Source organism: Nicotiana tomentosiformis, chromosome 3, assembly GCF_000390325.3.
Source record: "Nicotiana tomentosiformis chromosome 3, ASM39032v3, whole genome shotgun sequence".
NCBI classification, from domain to species: Eukaryota; Viridiplantae; Streptophyta; class Magnoliopsida; order Solanales; family Solanaceae; genus Nicotiana; species Nicotiana tomentosiformis.
The window spans coordinates 80,099,057-80,125,042 of NC_090814.1; the positions used below are offsets into that span (position 1 = coordinate 80,099,057).

The 25,986-nt window shown below is 38.8% G+C and overlaps 1 protein-coding gene across 1 annotated transcript; it reads left to right on the top strand.

Annotated features, from left to right (window-relative positions):
- Positions 1-1,705: 1,705 nt before the first annotated feature.
- On the top strand, positions 1,706-2,938 carry LOC138908069 (uncharacterized). The gene is made up of 2 exons (XM_070198707.1): positions 1,706-2,216; positions 2,490-2,938. Exons 1-2 carry the CDS (start codon positions 1,706-1,708, stop codon positions 2,936-2,938), a joined length of 960 nt encoding a protein of 319 aa, XP_070054808.1.
- The last annotated feature ends 23,048 nt before the right edge of the window (positions 2,939-25,986 follow it).

The window sequence follows — 25,986 nt, forward strand, 5'->3', positions numbered from 1 at the left end:
GTACTCGGGTATTTTGACCCCAAGACGCCCCCAACTCATATAAAAGCCAACCTAAACCTATTTTGGGGAGGATGCTACTTTGAGGGAGGAACAAACACTCGAGAGCACGGATTTGATCAATTCTTTCATTCTTCTTCTAGTGTTCATTGATTTTATGTTTGAAAACATTATATTTGATGATTGTATGAACATGAGTAGCTAAGAACCCTATTATTCTAGGGTCATGGGTGCTAAATGAATGTTGACGTGTGAAGTTTAAATTGACGAGTTTGATTTTTATCATATTGGGTTATTTATTTAATTTTGTTCTTAATTATTTTGCTGAGTAGCTAACAGTGAAATACTATATACGAATCAAGAGTTGAACTCGAAAGTGGGAATTCTAGATTGCATATAGGATTAACTAGAGCAAGTTCTTGAACCCAGGCATCGGGGAATGGATTCGCAATTAGAATAGAAATATATCTAATTGTCTTGCTTGGTTGAAATACAGGAAGTGTAAATGCATTCTTGTTAGTCTTAATTCCATAGACATATAGGCATTAAATTAGCTTGAATAGGAGAGTAAGAACTCGACAAATTCTTATGAGTAATATCAACCCTGTCAATCAACAATCCAGATAAATCAATTAGTCATTTTAAGCCAAGAACGCAACAAGATTGTTAGCTAGCCTATGACCCTGGAATATCCTCTCCTACTGATTTTTATCCGAAATTGCATAAGTGTTGTGGTTGATCTCTCGTTATTTCATTGCTTGATAGTTTCTTAGGTTGTAAATTAGTCACTTACACATTTTGTGAGAAATCTCTTGAATCGATAACTTGTTTGAGTTTGAATCAGTCAAAAGTTAATCATAAGATTCTGTGAAAAAGATACTCTACTCACTACTCTATTACTTGACGACCACGTATACTTGCATAAATATGGTTCTATCTCATGAAGACCTGCAGCTGCACATTCAGAACTTCTTGGAAATTACAGACACTTACAATTATTCGAACGTTTCCAAGGACTACGTCAGGCTGACATTGTTTCTCTTTTCACTGCTGGGGGAAGCTAAATAATGAGGTGTTGGGTCACACTTTCGTTGATGGGTTAGGCGAGACATCAAAGATGAATCTTGACTCAGCTTGTGGGGGTAGTTGCATGGAGAGGCCGTATAGTGAAATTCAACTCCTGCTAAACAACTTCACTGCTAATGATTATAATTGGCAAGGAGATGGGGAATCGCGAAGAGCACTTAAACAGAAAGCAGTTGGTGTAATTGAGCTTGATGACTTCTCAGCCATGAGAGAAGATATAGCAAAATTGGCAAATCAGATAAATAGAATGGCAATGCACCAAACACAACAGATGCAACATGTACAACAGAATTCTACTTGTTGTGACTTATGTAGTGACAGTAACACGAGTGACATGTACCCCACGAATCCTGAATCTATTTACTATGTGGGGCAACAGAGCAGAGGTCTGATAAATCAGCATGCACAATATGGGAACACTTACAACCCAAATTGGAAGAATCATCCTAACTTCTCATGGGGTGGAAATCATACGACTCAGAATTATTATAGACCACAAGGAAATTTTAATCAACCTCAAAAGCCATCCCAGCAAGTAGAAGAGAGTACGAATGACTTGTTGAAGAAGTTGTTGCTTGACAATCAATAACTCAGGACTGATTTCAGAAATCTTGAGAGACAAATGGGGCAGTTAGCGTCAAATCAAAATACTAGGCCTGCAGGCGCTCTTCCCAGTGATACAGAGAAGAACCCTCAAGTTAATACAGTCACACTCAGAAACAGGAGGGAATTAGAAGAAGAGCCAATGAAGAGAAGGGATAAGCCTATACTTGAGGGGAAGTTGATTCCTAAGGCAACACACGAGTCAAAGAAAGATGATGCAAGTTTAGAGCCAGTGAATGCTGCAAGGCCACCACCACCTTTCCCCCAAAGATTACAGAAGAAGAATTATGATCACATGTTCAACAAATTTCTTTCTATGTTGAGCCAAGTTCAATTAAATCTTTCATTTGTGGATGTACTTCGTGAAATTCCAAAATATGTTAAGTACATCAAAGATATAGTGGCTCACAAGAGGAGATTGACTGAATTCGAGACAATTGTACTTACTAAGGAGTGCACTTTGAGGGTCCAAAACAAACTCCCTCAAAAGATTAAGGACCATGGCAGTTTCAACATCCCTGTACGGATTGGTAATATTGATGTAGGCCGTGCTCTTTATGATTAGGGGGAGAGCATAAATACGATGCCCATGTCTTTGTTCAAGCAATTGGGTCTGGGAGCTCCAAGACCAACCACTGTGATATTGCAACTAGCTGATAGATCCATAGCCTACCCTAAAGAAGTGATTGAAGATGTGTTGCTGCAAATCGAAAAATTCATCTTCCCAACGGACTTCATTATCCTAGATTATGAGGCTGATGAATAAGTTCCAATCATATTGGGACAACCACTCTTGGCTACAGGTGATGCAATTATTAAAGTGATAGAGGGAAAAATGATTATGAGGGTGGACAACGAGGAAGCAATTTTTATTGTCTATAGGGCGATCCAACTTCTCCGCCATTATGAGGAGCTCTCTATGATATTTGTTGTGGAGGTGGATAAGCAACTTATCGACACGAGCATATATCTAGACAATTCTCTAGAGAAAACACTCATGTTTTTCTATAGCTTGGAGATTAATGACGAGGTTGAGGAGGTGATGCATATACTAGATGCATCTTATGCCTACATGCAGGGATTAAATCCCTTTGAGACCCTAAATAGGCCAAGTAGGCCTCCTCCAAAGCTGTCGATTGAAGAAGCTCCAAAATTGGAACTGAAACCCTTACCCCCTCACCTTCAATATGCTTATCTGGGTGGTTCTGACACTCTATCTGTTATTGTTTCTTCTGACTTGTCTAAATTGTAGGAAGAAAAGCTGTTAAGAGTGTTGCGTGAGCACAAGCGAGTAATTGGGTGGATGATGTCTGACATTAGAGGCATTAGTCCGGCCTTCTGCATGCATAAAATCCTGATGGAGGAAGGGCACAAGCCAAGTGTAGAGCACAAACGTCGCTTAAATCAAATCATGAAAGAGGTAGTAAGAAAAGAAGCGATTAAGTGGCTTGATGGATGTATTGTATTTCCAATCTGTGATAGCAATTGGGTAAGCCCCGTCCAATGTGTGCCTAAGAAGGGGGATGACTATAGTGGTTAATGAAAATAATGACTTGATTCCCATAAGAACTGTGATTCGGTGGAGAATTTGCATAGATTATAAAAAATAAAATAATGTCATCCACAAGGATCACTTTTCCCTCCCCTTTATTGACCAAATGCTTAATAGATTAGCTGGACAGGAAAACTACTATTTCCTAGATGGCTATTCAGGGTATAAGCAAATTGTTACAGCACCACAGGACTAAGAGAAGACTATATTTACGTGTACCTATGGCACGTATGCATTTAAGAGAATACCCTTTGGTCTCTGTAATGCACCTGCAACTTTTCAAAGGTGTATAATGGCTATTTTTACTGACGTGGTTGAAAGATTTGTAGAAGTGTTCATGGATGAATTTTTTGTATTTGGGTATTCTTTTGATAATTTTTTAAAGAACCTTGATAAAGTGCTTGCCAAGTGTGAAGAGACAAACTTGGTGCTTAACTGGGAGAAGTGTCAATTCATGGTACGAGAAGGTATAGTCTTGGGGTACAAGGTGTCCAAAAATGGTTTGTAGGTGGACAAAGTAAGGGTGGAGGCGATTGAAAAATTGCCCCACCGACATTCGTCAAGGGCATTCGCAGTTTCTTGGGCCATGCAGGTTTTTATCGTCGTTTCATTAAAGATTTTTCAAAAATCACTTCTCCTATGTGCAGGCTTCTTGAGAAAGATGCCCCCTTCAAGTTTGATGATGCCTGTCTGAAAGCATTTGAGGAGCTGAAGGGAATTTTGGTGACTCCGCCAATTATCATTTCCCCGGATTGGTCCCAACCCTTTGAGTTGATGTGCGATGCGAGTGACATAGCAATTGGAGCTGTTTTGGGGCAAATGAGGGATAAAAATTTTCACTCCATTTATTACGCGAGCAAAACTCTGAATCCAGCCCAGATAAACTACATGGTTACTGAAAAAGAGTTGCTTGCAGTGGTGTGGGCATTTGACAAGTTCAGATCCTATCTAGTGGGAACCAAAGTCACCGTCTACACAGATCACTCAGCTATAAGGAACGTGTTTGAAAAGAGAGACGCCAAGCCGAGGCTAATTCGATGGATCCTCCTCTTGCAAGAATTTGACTTAGAGATCCGAGATCGAGAAGGAATAGAGAATCAAGTGGTTGATCACCTGTCTAGATTACAAAATCGGAACCATGTAGCTGGGGGGGTCGATCAAAGAAACCTTTCCATATGAGTAGTTATTGGTTGTTACCTCGAGCGTAGCCCCGTGGTATGTGGACTATGTGAATTTTATTGCAAGTGGGTTCTGCCACGAGAATTGACACTCAATAATAGAAGAAAATTTCTACATGATGTGAGGCTCTACATGTGGGATGAGATATTCCTATATAAGCAGTGCGCAGATCGGTTGGTACGAAGATGTGTTCCTGAGGAGGAGATGAGTGCAATATTGCATGACTGTCACGCTTCTCCATATATAGGTCATCATGATGGGGATAGAACCGCCCAAAAAGTGTTGTAATCAAGTTTCTATTGGCCAAAATTATTTAAGGATGCACACGCCTTTGTTAAACAGTGTGAAAGGTGCCAAAGAACCGGAACAATAACGAAGAAGCACGAGATGCTTTGCAAAATATTATGGCAGTGGAGATCTTTGATGTTTGGGAGATTGATTTCATGGGACCATTCACATACTCTAATGTGCACAGATACATCTTGCTGGTAGTCGACTATGTGTCTAAGTGAGTGGAGGCCATTGCTCTTCCTACTAATGATGCAAAGGTAGTGGTAAACTTTGTAAAAAAACACATCTTCACACGCTTTAGGACTCCAAGGGTGCTGATAAGTGACGGAGGAACTCACTTCTATAACAAGTTGTTGAATAACGTTCTAGCAAAGTATGGAGTTAAGAACAAGGTTGCCACCACCTATCATCCCCAAACAAGCGGTCAAATGGAAGTATCAAACAGAGAGGTGAAGCAAATTCTGGGGAAAACAGTAAGTGAAAATAGGAAGGACTGGGTCGTAAAGCTTGACGATGCATTATGGGCGTATTGAACTGCATACAAGACACCCATAGAAACATCTTCGTATAAGTTGTTTTATGGGAAGGCGTGCCACGTGCCCGTCGAGCTTGAACACAAAGCCTAAATAGCGATTAAAAAGCTAAATATTGATATGGACTTAGCCGGCGAGAAGAGGTTGTTACAACTCAACGAGCTTGATGAGTTTCTATTGCACGCGTACGAAAATGCCAAATTGTATAAAGAAAAGACCAAGAGGTGGCATGATAAGCACATCTAATATCGTGAGTTTGAGCCAGGTCAAGAAGTTCTCTTGTTTAATTCGAGGTTCAAACTTTTCCCCGGAAAGCTTAAGTCTCGATGTGCAGGCCCTTTCGTGGTGGTAAGTGTGAGGCCTCATGGAGCGATGAAATTGCGTGATATGAGCTCAAGTGGTACCTTCCTGGTAAATGGGAAGAGAGTAAAACATTATTGGGGTGGTGACATTTCACGTCACAAGACCTAGGTGGACTTGGCCGATGCTTGAAAAATGTGTTGAGTCGTGATGCGACGTTAAATCAGGCACTTGTTGGGAGGCAACCCAATTTCTTTTTATGCTTTCGTAGCTTAGCTTTTTATATTTTTTTAGTTAGAGTAGACTAGTTTTTTTTTTTCTTCGTAGTTATTAATATCATATGCGGGAATGGTATGGGGTGTGTAGAATGTAAGTATTAAGTTCTCGGGTAAAGGAGAATTTTAAAAAACAAATTGGCGAACCAGCGTCCAGGCCAGCGCCCCATGCTACCTGGGGCGCACTTTACAGTGTGTTCAACGCCGCCAGCGCCAGGCCTAGTGTGAAGCACTGGGCTGGGGGTGAGGTTAGTTAATTTATTCTTTTTTGGTTTTATTTAATTATTTATTTGATTAACTCAACAACCCATAAAACCCGACCCATATACCCATATACCCTCACATTATAATCCATGCCCATACCCACCTTAAATTAAAACACAACTCAAACATCTTAACTCTAAAATACTCCCCCTTTCACGAGCTCTCTCTCTCTCTCTCTCACGCTCTCACTCTCTGCCTCTAACCCCTCTTCCTTCTCTCTCTCAATTTTCTCAAGCTTCTCTCTTGCTCTCATCTAAATCATACAGGTATGTTCTCTTCTTCTTCGTCTTCTTCTTTTTCTTTTAATTGGTAGATGATAATAAACATACCCCTCCCAAACGCCCTAATCCCCAAATTTTCCCCTAAGTTGCTTCTTAAGACCTTTCTATGGTAGGTGGCCCTATTGTGCAATCAAATTGTTTGTGATAACTTTATTGTTGGGTTGCATACGGTGTAGTAAACTAGAATTTCTTCTACTTCGTTGAAATTTGGGAGGGACACTATATTCCACCATTGTTGAACTAAGTTGTACACACTTCATGCCCACAATGTGTTTGCAAAAATGTTTGAATGAGTATTTTGTGCACCGGTGAAGTTTGAGTAACCGAGTGTACTTATATGTGACATCGGGCTAAGAGTGGGGTGTTTGGGGATGATTTTACATAATTCGGAGCTTGGTTTTAACATGCACATGTCACCCACACCATGTATCTTGGATTATGTATGTTGTAGCACTTTGTAGGATTAGCTAATGCTGTATCGTAGTTGTAGAGGTTAATGATCGACCACTTGATTTGTGTGGCATAGCCCGTGAGCTATCATTGTGCGGCATGGGGAAGTCTTGAGTACCCATTTCCTTGTGGTGCAACACTTGGTCTTCTTAAACCACGATTGTGAGTATCGTACATGGAGCCTTCGGTTTTAAGTGTGGGGTCATCTTTGACTCTCACGACAACCTTAAGCGAATTCTTTTATTCATTCTCACATTCATACTTAATTGTGTTGTAGGTTGCTATGACTCGTGATGGTGTAAACAAGGGCAAGGGAGTGGGGAAGTCCTCAACCACTGCTCCCGCACCTAAGAAGTGCAAGCAAGGGGAAGGATCATCTAGGTAAGCTAAAGGGAAACAAGTTGTCAATGGATCACAACAGGCACCATTGCAACCGAGGCCTCATTTAAAACTAGTCAGTGATGCTACTATCGCATGGCATAGGGACTTCGTGCCATATGGGCGGAATGTCTCCGAGATGGGAATTAATGTGAAAATTTTAGAAAAGAACTTCCCGAACGTGCTTGGCCGGTTGCGAGCACTGAACATGGAAAAATTCCTAAAATGCCCCGCCATGCAAATTTGAGCATGGTGCGAGAACTGTATGCTAATTGCAATGCGGACTTGTTTAGGTCACATGTCCGTGAAAAGGACATGCCACTGAATAGGCGGGCCTTATGTGAACTTTTGGGGGTTGATAACTCTGACCCACGGAGGCTACAAAACTTTGTCAAAAGCCCAGGCTACACGGCGATACGCCACACTCTTTGTGGCATCGATTCGAATGCCAAGTGGACCAGAACTAAAGGCGATATCCATCTTGAGATGGTTCGCTCTGATTTCAACAAGACCGCCAAAGTGTGGTAGAATTTTGTGCAGGCCCGACTCATGTCAATTGAACACAACAATGAATGCACTCGAGCTCGAGTGTGTATTATATTCTTTTTGATGACTGGGAGACCCATAAATGTGGGTGAGATTGTGCTCGGGGAGATGAACCGGACCCGCTTTAGGCAAAGGATAAAAAGGTTCTTCTTTGGCCACCTCCTGAAGTAGTACATGCTATCTCGTGAGGTACCGGAGTACCCTGGCTATGATGAGGTGGTGGAGGCACCAAAGGCATTTCTAGACATTACATCCTTGTTGGAGTGCACATCAAAGCTAAGCCAGGCTGCGAGGAAAGAGAGGGACGAAAACTTCAACAGGTATCTTTATAGTTCCCTCATTGTGATAATGAGCATGCTAGGGGTGTCGAATAAGGAGCGTATGCATCTGCGCAATGATCTCTCCAATTCTTCCAAGGAGATGTTGGAAATTGCACCGGAAAGTCCCATTCACCCGTCTGAGGATGAGAACACTCACAAAGGATCCGATAATGAGGATGAGATTGGTGATGAAGTCACGGGGACCATGGCTTTGGTGCCCCTAGGAGCGGATGATGATAATGAGCCCAGAGCTGCTGCTAGTGGGCATTCGGAGGAGGCGGACTCTGACTAGCAGGGAGTTCTTTCTTTCCACCTTACTTTGTTTTGAATTTATTATGCATTGGGGACTATGCATTATTTAAGTGTGGGGTGGGGAGAAATACTTCCTGACTTGTAATTGTATAAAAAATTTATTTATTGTTATTGTTTTTAGCTTAGTTTAGAACTCACATAGTCTAATTAGCTAGTGAAAAGAAAAAAAACATAAAAAGCTCAGACTTTTCCTGACAATGGATCTGTTGGACATTTTTCTTGAGGGATTAAAGTCCGATTAAACACTAAAAAGATTTTATTTTAGGATAGTTAGGTAGTATCCCTTGGTTTTTCTTTGGGCACTGGTTCTTTTCCAAGGGTGTAACTCGAACTGGGTGTTTTGTTTTTTTATATATATATTTTTAGAAGTAGGATAGGGAGAAAACCGAGGTTCTCTGAGGTACATGTTTGGTGTTGGCACATTAAGCTATGGCATGCGCTCTGCCTTCCTGAATATTTGATTTAAATTATAATACCTAAGTAAATTAAGTAGCCTACTCTGTGATGCCTTTTTCTCAATTGGTTGACTTGTATGCCACCTAGTGTATTATTGCTTAAAAATTCTCAACTCGCTATGCTTGCTTGACTTGAGAGTCGAATAGAAGCGTCTTGATTGAGTCAAGTACAATGTGTGTATAAGGACTGGTGATATTCTGTGCTATCGTGTGTAGTCTATAACTTGCCCTGTGTGCTAATCGAAGTAAAATCATTAAGTTGTGCTAGTCTAGGAGATGACGTATACATTTCTTGCTTGACCATAGAGGTGCTTGTCACTCACAAATAAAAATTTTCCGTTGCTAGCCCCTTTGAGCCTATAGACCTTTTTTTGGCACCCACACTACAAGCCGTATCCCTATTTTGTTCTTAATTTGAGCTTGTTGAACCTTTACCTCTTAAGGTACTTAGTCGCTAAAAGAAGTAAGATAAGAGATTGGGGAGTAGATTTTGAAAGAACCATGGAAGGGCCCTTAAAGTGCACTAAAGTTGTGAAAAAAAGGTCACTAGCCGATGAACCTTAATGTATGGAGTTTAATGTATGGAGTGTGTTGAGAAAAGAAGAAAGAAAAAATTGCAAGAAAAAAAAATAATAGTTCAAATAATGTATAAAAATACATACCTCCTAATCTTACTAATTCGTGCTAGTGGAAATATAGAGGTGCTTAATTGAAAAGAGAGCTATGTTATATATGGTGTATGACAAGTGAAGTGGTTGAGAAGAAGATGTGCTCAATTTGTGAGTGTAGTGTATTAAAGTGCTTAGGAGGGTTAGTCATTATTCCTAAATGTATCATACTTATCCCTTAGCCCATATTACAACCTTAAAATCCTAATTGATTCTAGATTTGGCTAGCTTAGATTAGTAGAGATGTACACTACATGCAAGCTTATGGTATGGCCACGGATGCACATGAATTCTTTATGAGAGTGAGCGAATTTTGTTCAATTGTGTGATGTCCTTAATTTATGTTCAACGGCATGTTTGAACATATGGGATACTTCTATATTCACTCTTTTGCTTGTGGTGAGGGCACTTGGTCTCATGACGGATTGGTGATGTTGTACACTTCTTATGTAGGTAAGTGGGTGAGTGCGTAAGTTGAGGATGCTTAGTGGTAACGAGTCATCTCTTGAGGTAGGGTGGTTGTGGAGAGGTTGTTTGAGTTGGTTAAATCGCATTGTGTATACTTGGGCTAGTCTAACAATGGGGAGAATATGAAATTCATGTGTTCATGCTTGATTGTCGGTATCGACCATAGTCAAAAGGTAGAGTGTGTGATTGAGTTAAATGTGAATTGCTCTTTCATAGTGAGATGTACGTTTTGGGGTGTTAATATATGTCATGACCCAATTTAGGATCATGACCGGCACTTGGGTGTAAGTGCCCCCAAGTAAGCCTCATCGGTATTTTATAGAAAATCGAACAGATTTTTTCCTATTTTAAGACTATCCAAAAGTTTTCCTGTCTCATAAATAATTAACAACCAACCAATATTCACCCAAATAAGTCACAATCTTCATTAACTAAACAAAATGAATTTTCACCAACATTACCATTACCAACATAATAATACTAAACACATCACAAAATATGGAGAGAAAGTGTAATACTAGAAACTAGTCCAATATAACGAATGAATCAGCATGACACCAATATGAATGACTATGGAGAGACTCTAAGAGTTCAAAAAAAAAGACAATAACAATAAATAAACTCTTCGCCCACGCGAACAAGTGCGGGGCTCACCAGGAATTAGCAACTCGTGTACTCTAATTAATGAAATCCTCGCTCGCATCATCTAGTGTCTCTGTAAAAAGATAGCGGAGAGTGAGTCGCTAGATCAGTGAGTAATAACACTTAACCACAACTATTTTTAATTGGGAACAAGTCAAAAAACTTGCTTATTAACCCAAATATATAATAAAAATACCCTTTCAGAAATAATAAATAATAATCCGTTTCATCATGTGTTTCATATAAATAAAAGTCAATTAACAATTCTATAATAAACTCGGTAAACACTGTCTCATAGAAAATCTTTATGTTTGGGAGGTTTTCAAGGAAGGAACATGTAACTGTATCACTGTGTAGACCCCTTCGTAAAAGGAGTCAAATATAATTGTAGGTCCCTACTCGAGGAAAACTGTAATTGTATGCTAGTTCTACCTTCCCACTAGCGAGGGCTATAACTGTACTCGGCAATCAGTAAATACAAGGTGCATCAGGTCTAACGAACCCGCTGTTAGCTATGGGATCCTTCAAAGTCTCCTCCCATTTATATTCTTTCTTGTAAACAGTAAATACTCGTACGAAAGCATTTTCAAAATAGCAAAGGGCATGTCATATCTCTTAAATCTTGTAATTTTATTTCAGGAACGGTAATCATATCTCATGTAACAGTAAAACATATCTAGTTACGGTGAAAATATTTAGATTAACCGGTAAACATCTCAAGTAAATTGTTCGATACCATATCAAGTAAAGGACTTGTCCCACATGCAATTTCAAAGCATCAGTAATATATTTATTTTCAAAATCATATATAAATCATGCAAGTTATGAAAACACAAATTGTGGTAAGATTACTACTCACAGGACTCATATCAAATACCAAACTCGTCACCTCGAGCGGTCCATACAACTTCCTCCGATAAATCTAATATCACATCATATCAATCTCGTATCAATTTTCTAGTTTTAACTAATTCACAACTAATTTAAAATATCCAACCATCAGGGTTCATGTTTGAGTCTTAATTTATGGATTTATATTTAATCATAGAAGTAGTCCATAATTCTATCAATTTCAAAATATTTAGTATAATTTATTCCTCTAAAATTAGACTTATCAGTGCTTAAACCAAACCTTTATATCCTTACTATCCATAGTAATTATATATTTTTTTTTTTATATAAAAAAAAACTGATATTGAATTCTTTTGTACTGCATGAAATCGCATAGATATAGTGAAATAATTCAACAGATGAGAAGAAGAAGAAGGTTAACCTCTTGAGTCGAAGGAGAACTTTAATACTTTTAATTTCAACTCCCAGTTCTTCTTAAAGCCTTTGTCCTAAGCTTTCTTCTTCTTTTTCTCTTTCTTTCTTTCTCTACTTTTGGTTTTTTTTTCTTATGTTTCTCGTTTTCTCCAGAAGCCAAAAGCTTCTTTTCTTTCTAAACCCTTTTCAAACCTTGGTAGGTTACTTTCTAATGAGCTTCGGCCCTTTTGTTTCCATTCCTTTTTTTTGTTTTGTTTTGTTTTGTTTTATTTGTTTATTTTATTTTAAATAATTTGCTAAATGTCCAATATGTCCTTATTTAAAATATTGGGCCCTACATCCTCCCCACCTTATGAAATTCGGTCCCGAAATTTAACTCTAGTACGTATCTGTAGACTGAAATAAGTGAGGATACTTGACTCGTATAGCATCTTCCACTTCCCACGTAGCTTCTTCAACTGTATGATTTCTCCATTAGACTTTCACGAACAATATTTCTTTTTGACCGTAGTTTTTTTACTTGTCTATCAACAATAGCCATCGGCTCATTCTCGTAAGATAAATTCTTATCAAGCGGTATAGTCGGTGCTTCAAGAGCTTGAGAGAAGTTCGATATATATTTTTTTAGCATACAGATATGAAACACTGGATTAGTAAAATACAACTCAGAAGGAAATGTCAAACGATAAGTTACAGCTCCCACTCGGTCTAGTTTTCATATGGTCCTATAAACCTAGGGCTCAACTTACCTCTTTTCCCATACCGCATCACACCTTTCATAGGGGAGACTCGTAGGAACACTGTATCCCTGATTGTGAACACTAACTCTATTCTCCTCTTATCTGCATATGACTTTTGTCTATTATAAGTTGTGAGCAATCTGATCACTGGACCTTGTCAATAGCTTCTTGTACTAAGTCGGGTCCTAAAGATTTAGTCTCATAGGCTTCAAACCATCTGATAGGGGAACAACATCATACACTTATACAAGGCTACATATGGTGCCACCTAAATACTAGACTGAAAGCTATCGTTGTAGGCAAAATCAACTATCGATATATAAGCGTACAAGCTACCTCCAAACTCAAAATGTAAGTTCTCAACATATCCTTCAAGATCTGTATGGTACATTTAGACTGCTCGCCCGTCTGCTGATAAAATAGAGTACTAAGATCTACTCATATAACCAATATTTCTTGGAAAGATTTTCAAAATCGTGCAGTAAATTGTGATCTTCTATCATAAATGATGGATATACCCTGTATAGTTTAACAATTTTTCATTCATGTATATTTGAGTATATTTATCCTCAGTGTGAGAAGTTTTAACTGGCAAAAGTGTGCCTACCATGTAAGTCAATTTTTAATTACCTTATTACCACATATAATTATAACCTCTAATTGTTTTAGGTATTGTCACAAAATTCACTTTGATTCTATTCAATTTTCACTTTGGAATCCCGAGTTGTTGTAGTGCGCATGCGAGTCATACATTTTGACATACTAACAAGTAAAACTGTTAGAACAAGGTTAAGTTAATATTCCTCCTTTTTTCAAAAATATAATTTTCTTCTAGTCATGGTACATCTTACTAGCCTCTGAATGTACAACGTATTTAAAGTTGTAAGTTCCTCATGAATAACTCATCTTAACACATCTACGTCTAGTACACATATCTAAGTACCTAGTTGAGAATACAATTTCTGTCAATAGTTATATCCTTATTTTTACTAGCTAGAACCTCATCTCGATGTTTGCACAATAGCTCATCTTTATATTAAGTGGCCTTTATGTACTTTACTAATGAAGATCTTACTTGAACACAAGCCAACAATGGCTCTGAAATTTTTTACACTAAATCTGACGCCTATACCATTTAGTTTGTGCATATTCTTAACCAAAAGTCTCTTTATAGGAGCTATATTCGTCGAACTACCGTATTTTTTTTTTTTTTTTGCATTAGCCACAACAACGGACATTCCAAAATGATATAGAGTAGTACAATCATAGTCATTAAATAGTTTTATCCATCTATGTTGCTGAAGGTCTAGATATCTCTACTGGAAAACGTACTTCAGACTCTTGTAGTCTATATAAATCTCGCACAAATAGTGTCTCCGGACCCTCAGAGCAAATACAATTATAGCCATCTCCAAACTATAAGTGGGATAGTTCTGGAAATGTTTCTACAGTTGTGTTGAAGCATAAGCTATCACGTGATCATTCTACATGAGAATATATCCTAATTCGACATTGGAAGTATTATATAACACTATGAATCCTATAGAACATAATGGTAAGGCTAATACAGGTTGCCAAACATATTTTCCTTTTTTTGTTTTCGAAAGTTAATCTCATATTACTTCATCTGCTGGAACTTTACATTTTTCTAAGTTAACTTGGTTAGCGGCGCTGCTATTAAAAAACATTCTGCAGAAACTACCTAAAGTAGTTTGCAAAGCTCGAGAAGCTACGATTTATGAAGGAGTAGTGGGTTTTGACTATTTTTTTGAACTGGTTCTATCTTTTTAGGACCTACCATAATCTTATTTTTCTGATACAATATTACCGAGGAATACCAAAAAAGTCTAGCCAAATCTCACACTCGGAGAACTTGGCATAAGTCAAATTTTCTTGCAGCATCTACAATATAGTTTCACATAATCCTCGTATTCTTCCGGGCTACGAGGTAAGATCATCAATAAATACTATGACAAATCTGCCCAAAAACATCATGAATGCCATATTCATTGTAACGACCCGACCGGTCGTTTTGAGTATTACAACCTTGCTTCCCCCTTTACTACTCAAATTGTACTTTACAGTTGTTGTATGAATTTCCGGGGTAAATGGTTCGGGTCCGGTGAGGTTTTGGAATGAATTGGAACACTTAGTTCCAAGGTTTAAAACTTAAGTTAAAATAGTGACCGGATGTCGACATATGTGAAAACGACCCCAAAATAGAGTTTTGATAATTTTAATAGCTCCGTATGGTGATTTTGGACTTAGAAGCGTGTCCAAAAAATTATTTGGAGGTCCGTAGTGGAATTTGGCTTGAATTGTCGAAAGTTGAATTTTTGGAAAGTTTGACCGGGGGTTGACATTTTGATATCGAGGTCGTAATCCAATTCTGAAAATCTTCATAGCTCCTTTATGTTCTTTATGACTTGTCTGCAAAATTTGAGGTCAATCGGACGTGAATTGATAGGTTCCGGAGTCGTTTGTATTAACTAGAAATTTCAAAGTTCATTAGGCTTGAATTGGGGTGTAATTCATAGTTTTAGCATTGTTTGAGGTGATTTGAGGGTTCGACTAAGTCTGTATGATGTTTTAGGACTTGTTGGTATATTTGGTTGAGATCTCGAGGGGCTCGGGTGAGTTTTGGATGGTTAACGGATCGTTTTTGGCCTTGGTGAGATTGTTGATATCTGTTCCTATATTTTTCGGATTTTCTCTTTCGCGTTCACGAGTGGGCCCTCGCGTTCGCGAAGTGGAATTTCAGGCAGGCAGGATTTACTCTTCGCGTTCGCGAGGGGGTCTCGTGTTTGCGAAGAGTAGCTGGGTTGTGCATCGCCTTCGCGTATGGGGTATCGTATTTGCGAAGAGAAACATAGTGGGCATGGGTTTTTGCCTTCGCATTTGCGAAGGGGAGCTCGCGTTCGCGAAGGGCTCCGTTAAGCGTCGCGTTCATGAGCAGTGTCAAGCGTTCGCGAAGAGCAAATGTTGGGAAGCACATTTTGTGCTTTGCGAACGCGAGGGACCTGTCGCGTTCGCGAAGAAGAGAGGTCTGGACAGAAAGTTTAAGTTCAGAAAATGGGGCTTCATCCTATTTTTCATTTTTAACGATTTGGAACTCGGATTGAAGCGAATTTTGGGTGATTTTCAGAGAAAACAATGGGGTAAGTATTCTTAACTTAATATTGGTTAAATTACCTGAATCCATGGTTGTTTTTAGCATTTAATTGGTGAATTAAGTTGGAAAATTTTGTGAAAATCCTCTTGGTTTAATTTGGAGATTTGAGGGTCGAGTTGATGTCGGATTTGAGTAAAATTTATATGGTTGGACTCGTGGTTGAATGGGTGTTAATATTTTGTAACTTTTGTCAGATTCCGAGATGTGGGCCCCACGGGTGATTTTTGGGGCGTAATTTCGGATTTTGTGAAAATATTAGTATTTTGATATGGAATTAATTCCTATAAATTTTGTGGGCTGAATCAAATTAATTGTGACTAGATTCGGGCCATTTGGAAGTTGATACGCGCATAATGGGATTTCTGGAGCATTGTTTAGCTTGCTCGACATTGGATTCGGCTTGTTCGAGGTAAGTAACTCTTCTAATCTTGGAGTTGAGGGTATGAACCCTGAATATATGTATTTAGTGAATTGTTGGGAGGTGAGGCACATGCTAGGTGACGGGCGTGTGGGTGTGCACTATAGAAATTGTGACATAATTATTTCTGTGGAATGTTATAGTTAAACAATCTTGGCATTTTTCATGCGGTTTTATGTGTTAAAGAAATTGAGCTGAAAAGCATATTAAAAATCATATTGAGGCTATGTGCCAGTATTATTGGGACCCATAGAGGTCATATTTCTGTGAATTATTGTGTTAAATTGAAAATTCATACTCAGTCATATTCATTTCATTGCATATCATAACTCAGTTTTATGACTCTATTTTGATGCATATAAATGTTTTGGGCCGAATGCCCTATTTTACTGAAATGCCCGAGTGGCTTGAGATGTTTATGACTGAGTGAGGCCGAGGGCCTGATTTGTAAGGATGAGTGTGGATCAGGGCTGCCCGCCTGCAGCATATTTATGACTGAGTGAGGCCGAGGGCCTGATTTGTGAGGATAAGTGTGGATCGGGGCTGCCCACCTGCAACATACTTTATTATTATAGCACGTGAGTTGTTAGTGCAGCATGTGAGTTGTCCGTGCAGATTATAGTGCTTGGGCTGAAGGAGCCCCTCCAGAGTGTGTACACACCCCTAGTGAGTGCAGGTATCTACTGAGTGCGAGTGCCGAGTGCTGAGTGACTGGGAGGCGTAAGTGATTGTGAGGTATGCGCGAGTGGCACGAGTGACTGTGAGGTTTCCCGAGGGGCAGTATATGAGTGATGTTCTACCTGAGGGGCTGTTTTATGATTTTATCACTGAATTGCATCGCATTGGCATGCACACATGACATACAGGTATAGAGATGTATTTTTTCTCATGCTGTACAACATCATATCATTCATGATTTCTCACACATTTTTTATAGATGGGCACAGTGATGCATTTATTTTACACGGTTTATCCGGAAGGAAAATGAAATATATTATTTATTATTGAGAATATTTTTGGAGAAATTTATTGTTTTCAAGCTATTTATATTATTGGCAACTTCGGAAAACGATTTGGGTTTTCACTGAGGTATTTTAAAGGAAGAACTATAATTTTTTTGAAATCATTATTTTGGTTGAGTATTTTATCCCTGAGTTACTTCTGGTATTATTTGCTTTATGTTGTTATGGATTGTTGTGGACTATTGATTTTGGACCCGACTTGGTGGAAGCTCGTCACTACTTTCAACCTACGGCTAGGTTTGTTACTTACTCAGTACATGAGGTCGGTTGTACTGATACTACATTTCTACACATTGCGTGCAGATGTTGGCTGTTGTTGTTGTTGTGCTTGATGGTTGCGGGACTTGAAGATGTACCTGTGCTCCTATTGTAGCTGCATTTTGTTTAGGGTAGCCTTAGATTTATAAAAGCTTTGTTTATGTATTATTCAAACAGACTATGTATTTATTTCATTTTCGCTTTGTATACTCTATTATTAGAAGCTCATGATTTGTACTACCAGTTCTTGGAGAATGTATAAGGTTAAGATAATTATTTACTTAAATTTCTTTAATAATTGTTATTGGAATTGGATAGTTGAAAGTTGGCTTACCTAGTGGGTTGCGTTAGGTGCCATCACGACTCGTTGGATTTTTGGGTCGTGACATTCATTAAGCCCAACAATGCAGCTAGAGTATTTGTAAGTCCAAAATATATCACAAGGAACCCATATAATATAATACCGAGTTTGGAATGCTGCCCTAGGAATATATTATTCTCTGATACTAAGAAATTCATTAAGCAGATCATTTCTATGAGGCAATAGGTACTTATAGCGCATCGTTACCTTTTCAATTGCTTTTAGTCGATGCACACCCTTAATGACCCATCTTCCTCTTTCACAAATAGTACTAGGGGTGCATCCCATGAAATTATACTCAATCTAATAAAACTATTGTCTATTAGGGCTTGCAACTGTTCATTTAGCTCTTTCTAACTCTGTTGTTGTCATGCCATATGGGAGTTTCGATATTGGTTATGGTAGGTATCAAATCGATGCCAAAGTCTATTTCTGCTACTGAGATAATCCTGGTAAATTCTCAGAAAATACATTAAATAATTCTCTAGCTATTGGTACCTTTTTCAAGTTAGGTGTCTTATCCGTTATGTCTCTCATCATAGGCCAAAAGACTCCAACAATCATTCTTTAGTAATGTTGAGCTTTGATACATGATATAATATAACCTTAATTATCTTTGGACCTTGTTTACATTTTAGGATGAAACTAGGTTAATTTAGTATCCCAAACTCAACTTTCTTTACATGGATATCAAGAGCGGCATGGCAAGAAGATATAACCGATCTATTCCAAAGTAGACCATATTAAGTAATATCAAGTTGACTAGGATATCTTTATGTTCAACTTGAATTTGACAAGCTTATTAAACATATTTGGTTAAGTCAGATTCTCCCACATTATTAACAACCCCGAAAGGTCATTCAAAATCTCACCGTTTATGTTTCCGGTTGTTTGACTCGCACTAAAATACTCATTGACAAAATTCCCAGTCTTGTACTTCCTCCGTAAAACTTTGTTCCATGCCTATCATGTCTATATTTTCAATATCTTTAGCAAGCTAGCTATCATAGAATTGGTCGTACTTTTTGTATACGAGGTTACTGTCTTATTTAAAAGGTTAAGCACTCCTTAGATAATTCCTTAAGGTTGAGATAATGTGTATCTAGCTACCTGAGGAAGTCTAGTGTCATATATCGGTATCCTAGTGTGTTAACCAATTTCTTACCTAGTAGATTCACGCTTTCGGCTTCCAAGAAGGAAGCAATTCATGAATAGTTTAGAAACTTGTTCCAAATCAATTGTGTTGCACCTATTTATGTTCCTAACAGTACGATATCATACCATATATTTATTGACCATGCTCCCCAGGCTGTAAGTTTCTAGCTCCATGAGTATCTTAGTAGAGCATCTTAGAACTCGTAATGCAAGTATTTCATCGAGAACCTATGAGGTTCCTCCGAATAATCAGAAACGTTAAACATGGTGGTTTCAATTTTTAGGAACTTTATTAAGGATATATCTTTGTTTTCGACCATCTTAGTTAATGTAGGTGCTTGAGGCCTTTAGGAGCTCATTTGTTTCCCATTCTTCCCTGTCCACCCATTATACCCATCAAGATGAGGTAAGTACCTCAATGGTAACACTTCCATATGGCTATATTAGTGGGATAGTACTTATTTCAGGAGAGGATCCTACTAGGAGTCTCGTGGTGGTAAGAAATCCTCTCATGGTGGCTTAAGAATCCTTTCATCGGCCTTTTAAGGAAGCTTTACCTCTTCCCCTTGACGGTTATCTTCCAAGGGCCACATTTGATGTCCCCTGAACCTCTCGCCTATTCATATAATCGAGTGATCAAGATCGAGTCTTATGGTAATAAGATAAACAGTGAAAGATTCAGTTAGTTGACCCTAATCGTCACACATGTAAGAAAAAAAAATAAAGAAAGATAGACACATCCTATCACGCTCTTGTAGAATCACGATTATGGAAATGGCCGGCTACATAATCATAATTGAGATTCTACTACTGACGTGTGCTCCATTAGTCACAAGAATAACCTAGGGCTCTGATACCAACTTTGTCACGACCCAATTTAGGATCATGAACGGCACTTGGGAGCAAGTGACCCAAGTAAGCCTCATCGGTATTTTACAAAAAATCGGACATAGCTTCCCCTATTTTAAGACTATCCAAAAGTTTTTCTGTCTGATAAACAATTAACAACCAACCAATATTCACTCAAATAAGTCACAATCTTCATCAACTAACCAAAATGAATTTTCACCAATATTACCATTACCAACATAATAATACTAAACCCATCTCAAAATATGGAGAGAAAGTGCAATACTAGTAACTAGTGTAATATAACAAATGAATCATCATGACACCAAGAAGAATGACTATGGAGTGACTCTAAGAGTTCAAAAGAAAAAATAATAACAATAAATAGATTTTTCGCCCACACAAACAAGTGCGGGGCTCACTAGGAACTAGAAACTTGTGTACTCTAATTAACGAAATCCTCGCTCGCGTCATCTAGTGTCTCTGTAAAAAAAATAGCGAGGAGTGATTCGCTAGCTCAGTGTGTAATAACACTTAACCACAACTGTTTTTAATTGTGGACAAGTCAGAAAACATGCCTATTAACCCAAAAATATAATAAAAATACCCTTTCACAAATAATAAACAACAATTCGTTTCATCATGTGTTTCATATAAATAAAACTCAATTAACAATTCTGTAATAAACTCGGTACACACTGTCTCATAGTAAATCTTTATGTTTGGGAGGTTTCTAAAGAAGGATCATGTAATTTGTATCACTGTGTGGACCCCTTCGTAAAAGGAATCAAATATAACAGTAGGTCCCTACTCGAGGGAAAACTGTAAATGTATGCTAGCTCTACCTTCCCACTAGCGAGGGCTATAACTGTACTCGGTAATCGGTAAATACAAGGTGCACCAGGTCTAACGAACCCGCCATTAGCTACGGGATCCTTCAAAATCTCCTCCCATTTATACTTTTTCTTGTAAACAGTAAATACTTGTACGAAAGTATTTTCAAAATAGCAAAGGGCATATAATTTCTTTCAAATCTTGTAATTTTATTTCGGGAACGGTAATCATATCTCAAGTAACAGTAAAACATATTTAGTAACGGTGAAAACATTTAGATTAATCGGTAAACATCTCAAGTAAATTGTTCGGTACCATATCAAGTAAAGGACTTGTCCCACATGCAATTTCAAAGCATCAGTAACACATTTATTTTCAAAATCATATATAAACCATGCAGGTTATGAAAACACAAATTGTGATAAGATTACTACTCACAATACTCGTGTCAAATACAAAACGCGTCACCTCGAGTGGTCCGTACAACTTCCTCCGATCAATCTAATATCACATCATATCAATCTCGTGTCAATTTTCTAGTTTAAACTAATTCAAACTAAATTAAAATATCCAACCATCGGGGTTCATGTTTGAGTCTTAATTTGTGAATTTATATTTAATCATAGAACTAGTCCATAATTCTATCAATTTCAAACTATTTAGTATAATTTATTACTCTAAAATTAGACCTATCAGTGCTTAAACCAAACCTTTATAGCCTTACTATCCATAGTATATATATATATATATATATATATATATATATATATATATATATATATTTGTAATGATCTGGTCAGTCGTTTTAAAAGTTGTAGCCTCGTTTCCCTATTTACTGCTCATTCTGTACTTTATAACTGTTATGTGACTTTCCGGGGTAGTCGGTCTAGGTCCGGTAAGGTTTTGGAATGAATCGGAACACTTAGTTCCAAGGTTTAAAGCTTAAGTTCAAATAGTGACCGGATGTCGACTTATGTGTAAACGACCCCGGAATTAAATTTTGATAATTCCAACAGCTCCGTATGGTGATTTTGGACTTAGGAGCATGTCCGAAATTTTATTTGGAAGTCCTTAGTTAAATTAGGCTTGAAATGGCAAAAATAGGACTTGTTGGTGTATTTGGTTGAGGTCCCGAGGGCCTCGGGTGAGTTTCGGATGGTCAACGGATCAAAAGTTGGACTTAAATAGCTACTACAAAAACTGCTGCAATTTCCTTCTGCTGGGAATGCAGAAAAATCGAGCCCAGGGTCGAAGCTCAGAAAAATCGAGCCCAGGGTCGAAGACCATGATCGAGGCTCTGGGTCGAAGCCCAGAAATTGAGCCCAGGGTCGAAGGCCATGATCGAGGCCAGGATCGAAGCCATGACCAATGCCCAGGATCGAAGGCTACGATCGAGGCCCAGGATCCAAGGCCATGATCGAGGGCCAGAATCGATGCTGGACCGAGGGCTGCCTGGACAGAATTATAAAACGGGGGACTTCGTCCCATTTTTCATTTTTGACAAATTGGAGCTTGGGGAGAGGCGATTTTTGGGAGATTTTCAGAGAAAATATCGGGGTAAGTGTTCTTAACTCAATTTTGGTTAGATTACCCGAATCCATCATTTGTTTTTACCATTTAATTAGTGTTTTGACATTTAAATTTGGAAAAATTTTAGAAATGTCATAAAATCGAATTTTTGAGATTTCGGTATAGATTCGGAGTCGGATTTGAGTGAAACTGGTATGGTTGGACTCGTAATTGAATAGATTATCGAATTTTGTGAGTTTCACCGGATTCCAAGACGTGGGCTCCACAGGCGATTTTTGAGTTAATTTCGGATTTTATTGAAAAATATAGTATTTTCTTATGGAATTGATTCTATAATTTTTGTTGACTGTATCGAATTAATTATGACTAGATTCATGTTGATCGGACTCAGAAAATCGAGGAAAAGGCATACTACTTAGTTAAATTGAAGCAAATCTAGGTAAGTGACTTGTCTAACCTTGTATGGGGAAAATTTTCCCTAGGATTGGTATTGATATGATAATTGTAATGTGATGAAAGTCGTGTATACGAGGTGACGAGTGTGTACACGGGCTAAATAGAAAAGATTATACTTTTAAATTGTGTAGATCACTTTTGCATATTAATTAAATTATTAAATCTTGTTATATTCTCCATCATTGATCTGATTTATATACTTTAAATTTGCTAGAATTTCTCCTGCTAATTGTTTTTACCTGTTTAGCTGAAACTTGGTTTCTTTTATTCTGTGCATTATTTGAAGGTGGAATTTTTTTAATTTAAATATTATTAATATGAAGTATTTGATATTTTAAATTTGGAACTGAGGCAACTTATAAAAAATATTTTAAATATTATTTGTTTTTGCTGAGTTATTTAATTTTCGAATATTTTGTGAGATTTTGTACTCATTGTGATTGAGCCGTGAGCTCCCTGTTGTGGAAAATATTATTGATGTTGTTTATTTTGGCAAATTGAAATATTTGGGCACTTGAGGTGCAAATTGTGATATTGATACGCATGCGGTGGTATAAGGTCTGGGTGTTGAAACGCATGCGATGAGATAAGGGTGGCTTGATACGTGTGCCTAGTATGGGAACTACTAGAAGTCATGCGGTGAGATAGGGGTGGCTAAAACGCGGGATGCTATTTCGGGGGAAAAATGTTTTTCTTTAAAATTAAATGTGAAGTCTCCCGTGGTGATATAAGGAAATGAGTTATTGTAAATTTATTTATGATTTGGGACTACGAGGCGGTACCTCGAGAGTGCCCTTGTTGATATTGATTTATGGCCACAGTTGCCTTGATTATTGTTTTGATTTTCTTAAAGTTGAAATGGAATTTCTGTTTTGTTTCCACGAGGTATTATTTGCCATTATTTTTGTGAAATTAAAGGGTGACATACTACTTGATTCATTTTCATCGTCATTTTATTTTATTATATTGTTAAAAATTTTACGATGCCATAATTATTGTCCAGTAGGGCCTGACCTGACCTCGTCACTACTCTACTCAGATTAGGCTTGGCACTTACTAGGTATTGTTGTGGTGTACTCATACTACGCTTTTGCACATATTTTTGTGCAGATCCAGGTACATCTTACCAGCCTAGACATCAGTGAGTTACCTGCGCACGGAGATTTCGAGGTATATCTGCCAGCGTCCGCAGACTCGGGAGTCCCCTTCTATCATTATTATGTTGCTTCCTTATTTTCTTTAAACCTTGATATATAGAGACATTGAGGATAAATTCTTAGAAGCTTGTGACTTATTTCTACCGGGTTTTGGGAGTTGAAATTATGTGAATTTGAAGATTATTTATTTCAGATTTCTATTGTTATTCTGCATTGATAGGCTTACCTAGTCTTAGAGAGTAGGTGCCATCACGATATTCTACGGAGGGAATTTGGGGTCGTGACAAGTTGGTATCAGAGCTCTAGGTTCATAGGTGTTATGAGTATACAGAGACGTCTGTACTTATCTTCTGGAGGCTATGGAACTGTTAGAAAAAATATTCACTTCTTTGATTCCTTATCGTGCGCATTTGTTGACTTCAAAGTTCTAAATCATTGTCTTTCTATTCTCTTACAGATGGTGAGGACACGCACAACTAGATCCGATGATCAGACACCCAAGCCCCATGTTAGAGCCGCAAGAGGCCGGGGCCGGGGCAGAGGCCGAGGAAGATCACATGGTGCAGCCAGAGCACCTGCACGTGCTGTTGCAGAAGAGCCACTAGTAGCTCTAGATGGATAACAGGCACCTGAGACGCCTATTACTACTCCAGCACTTCAGGAGACCCTTGCCCAGATTTTGAGCATGTTTGGCACTCTAACTCGGGCAGGGTTAATTCCACTTGTTCCTGCCATATCTCAGGCCGGGGGAGGAGCACAGACTCCTGCCGCCCGTACTCTAGAGCCACAGGCCCAAGTTGACCATGCCCTAGAGGTTATACCAGTGCAACCAGCTGTCCCAGTTCGGCTCGAGGTTAGGACACCTGTTCTAGAGGGTGAACAGCTCAAGCTCGAGAGGTACAAGAAGTACCACCCTCCCACATTCAACGGTTTAGCTTCAGAGGATACTCAGAATTTTCTGGAGGAATGTCACTGTATCCTCCGTACCATGGGTATTGTGGATTCCAGTGGGGTTTCTTTCACGATATTTCAGCTTAGAGGAGCAGCCTACTAGTGGTGGCGGGCATATGAGTTGGATAGTCCGGCTGAGGCAGTTTCACTTACTTGGACTCAATTTTCAAATATGTTCTTAAAGGAGTATGTTCCTCAGAGTCTTAGAGATGCATGGTGTGCATAGTTTGAGCAATTGCGCCAAGGTTCTATGACAGTGTCAGAATATGCGGTCTGATTCAGTGATTTGGCTAGGCATGCACCAGTCTTCGTTGCTACTGTTCGAGAGCGGGTTCGCCAATTTATTGAGGGTCTCCACCCTAGTATCAATTTCAGTATGGCCCGAGAGATAGATATGGAAATCACATACCAACAGGTGGTGTTAATTGCTAGGATATTGGAAGGTATGTGGATCCGAAAGAGGGAAGAGAGGGAAGCTAAGAGACCTCGAGATTCTGGCACATATAATAATTCTCGTGCCCCAGCTGCAGCCCGTCATGGTAGAGGTTATGTGAGCCGTCCTATTTATTCAGCACTTCCAGCTTCCAGTGATATTCTGGTTACTCCCAGACCTCAGATTCCATATTATGCACCGCCAATGTCTTCTGTACCTCCTGTACGGGGTGCCTTCAGCGGGCAGTCTAGTCGATCAGGCCCGAGCCAGTCCCAGCAGCCACATCCTCTGAGGGCTTGTTTTGAGTGTGGTGACACTCATCACATCATGAGGGATTGCCCCAGACATAGGAGTGGTGCACCTCCACAGATTTCTCAGGCCCCACCCATTCCACAGGGGCCTCAGGTTTCTCAGGCCATGATTACTGCACCAGTTTCCACTCCACCTGCACAGCCATCCAGAGGTGGAGGTTGGACAGGTAGAGGTCGCCCTATAGGGGAAGGCCAGGCCAGATATTATGCCCTTCCTTCTAGGACAGAGGCCGTTGCATCCGATTCTGTTATCACAGGTATTATTCCAGCCTATCATAGAGATGCATCAGTCTTATTTGATCCAGGCTCCACTTATTCTTATGTGTCATCTTATTTTGCCTTGTATTTGGGCGTATCCCATGATTCCTTGAGTTCTTCTGTTTATATATCTACACCCGTGGGTGAATCTATTATTATGGACCGCGTGTATTGGTCGTGTTTAATTGTTATCAGTAGTTTAAGACCAGAGCTGA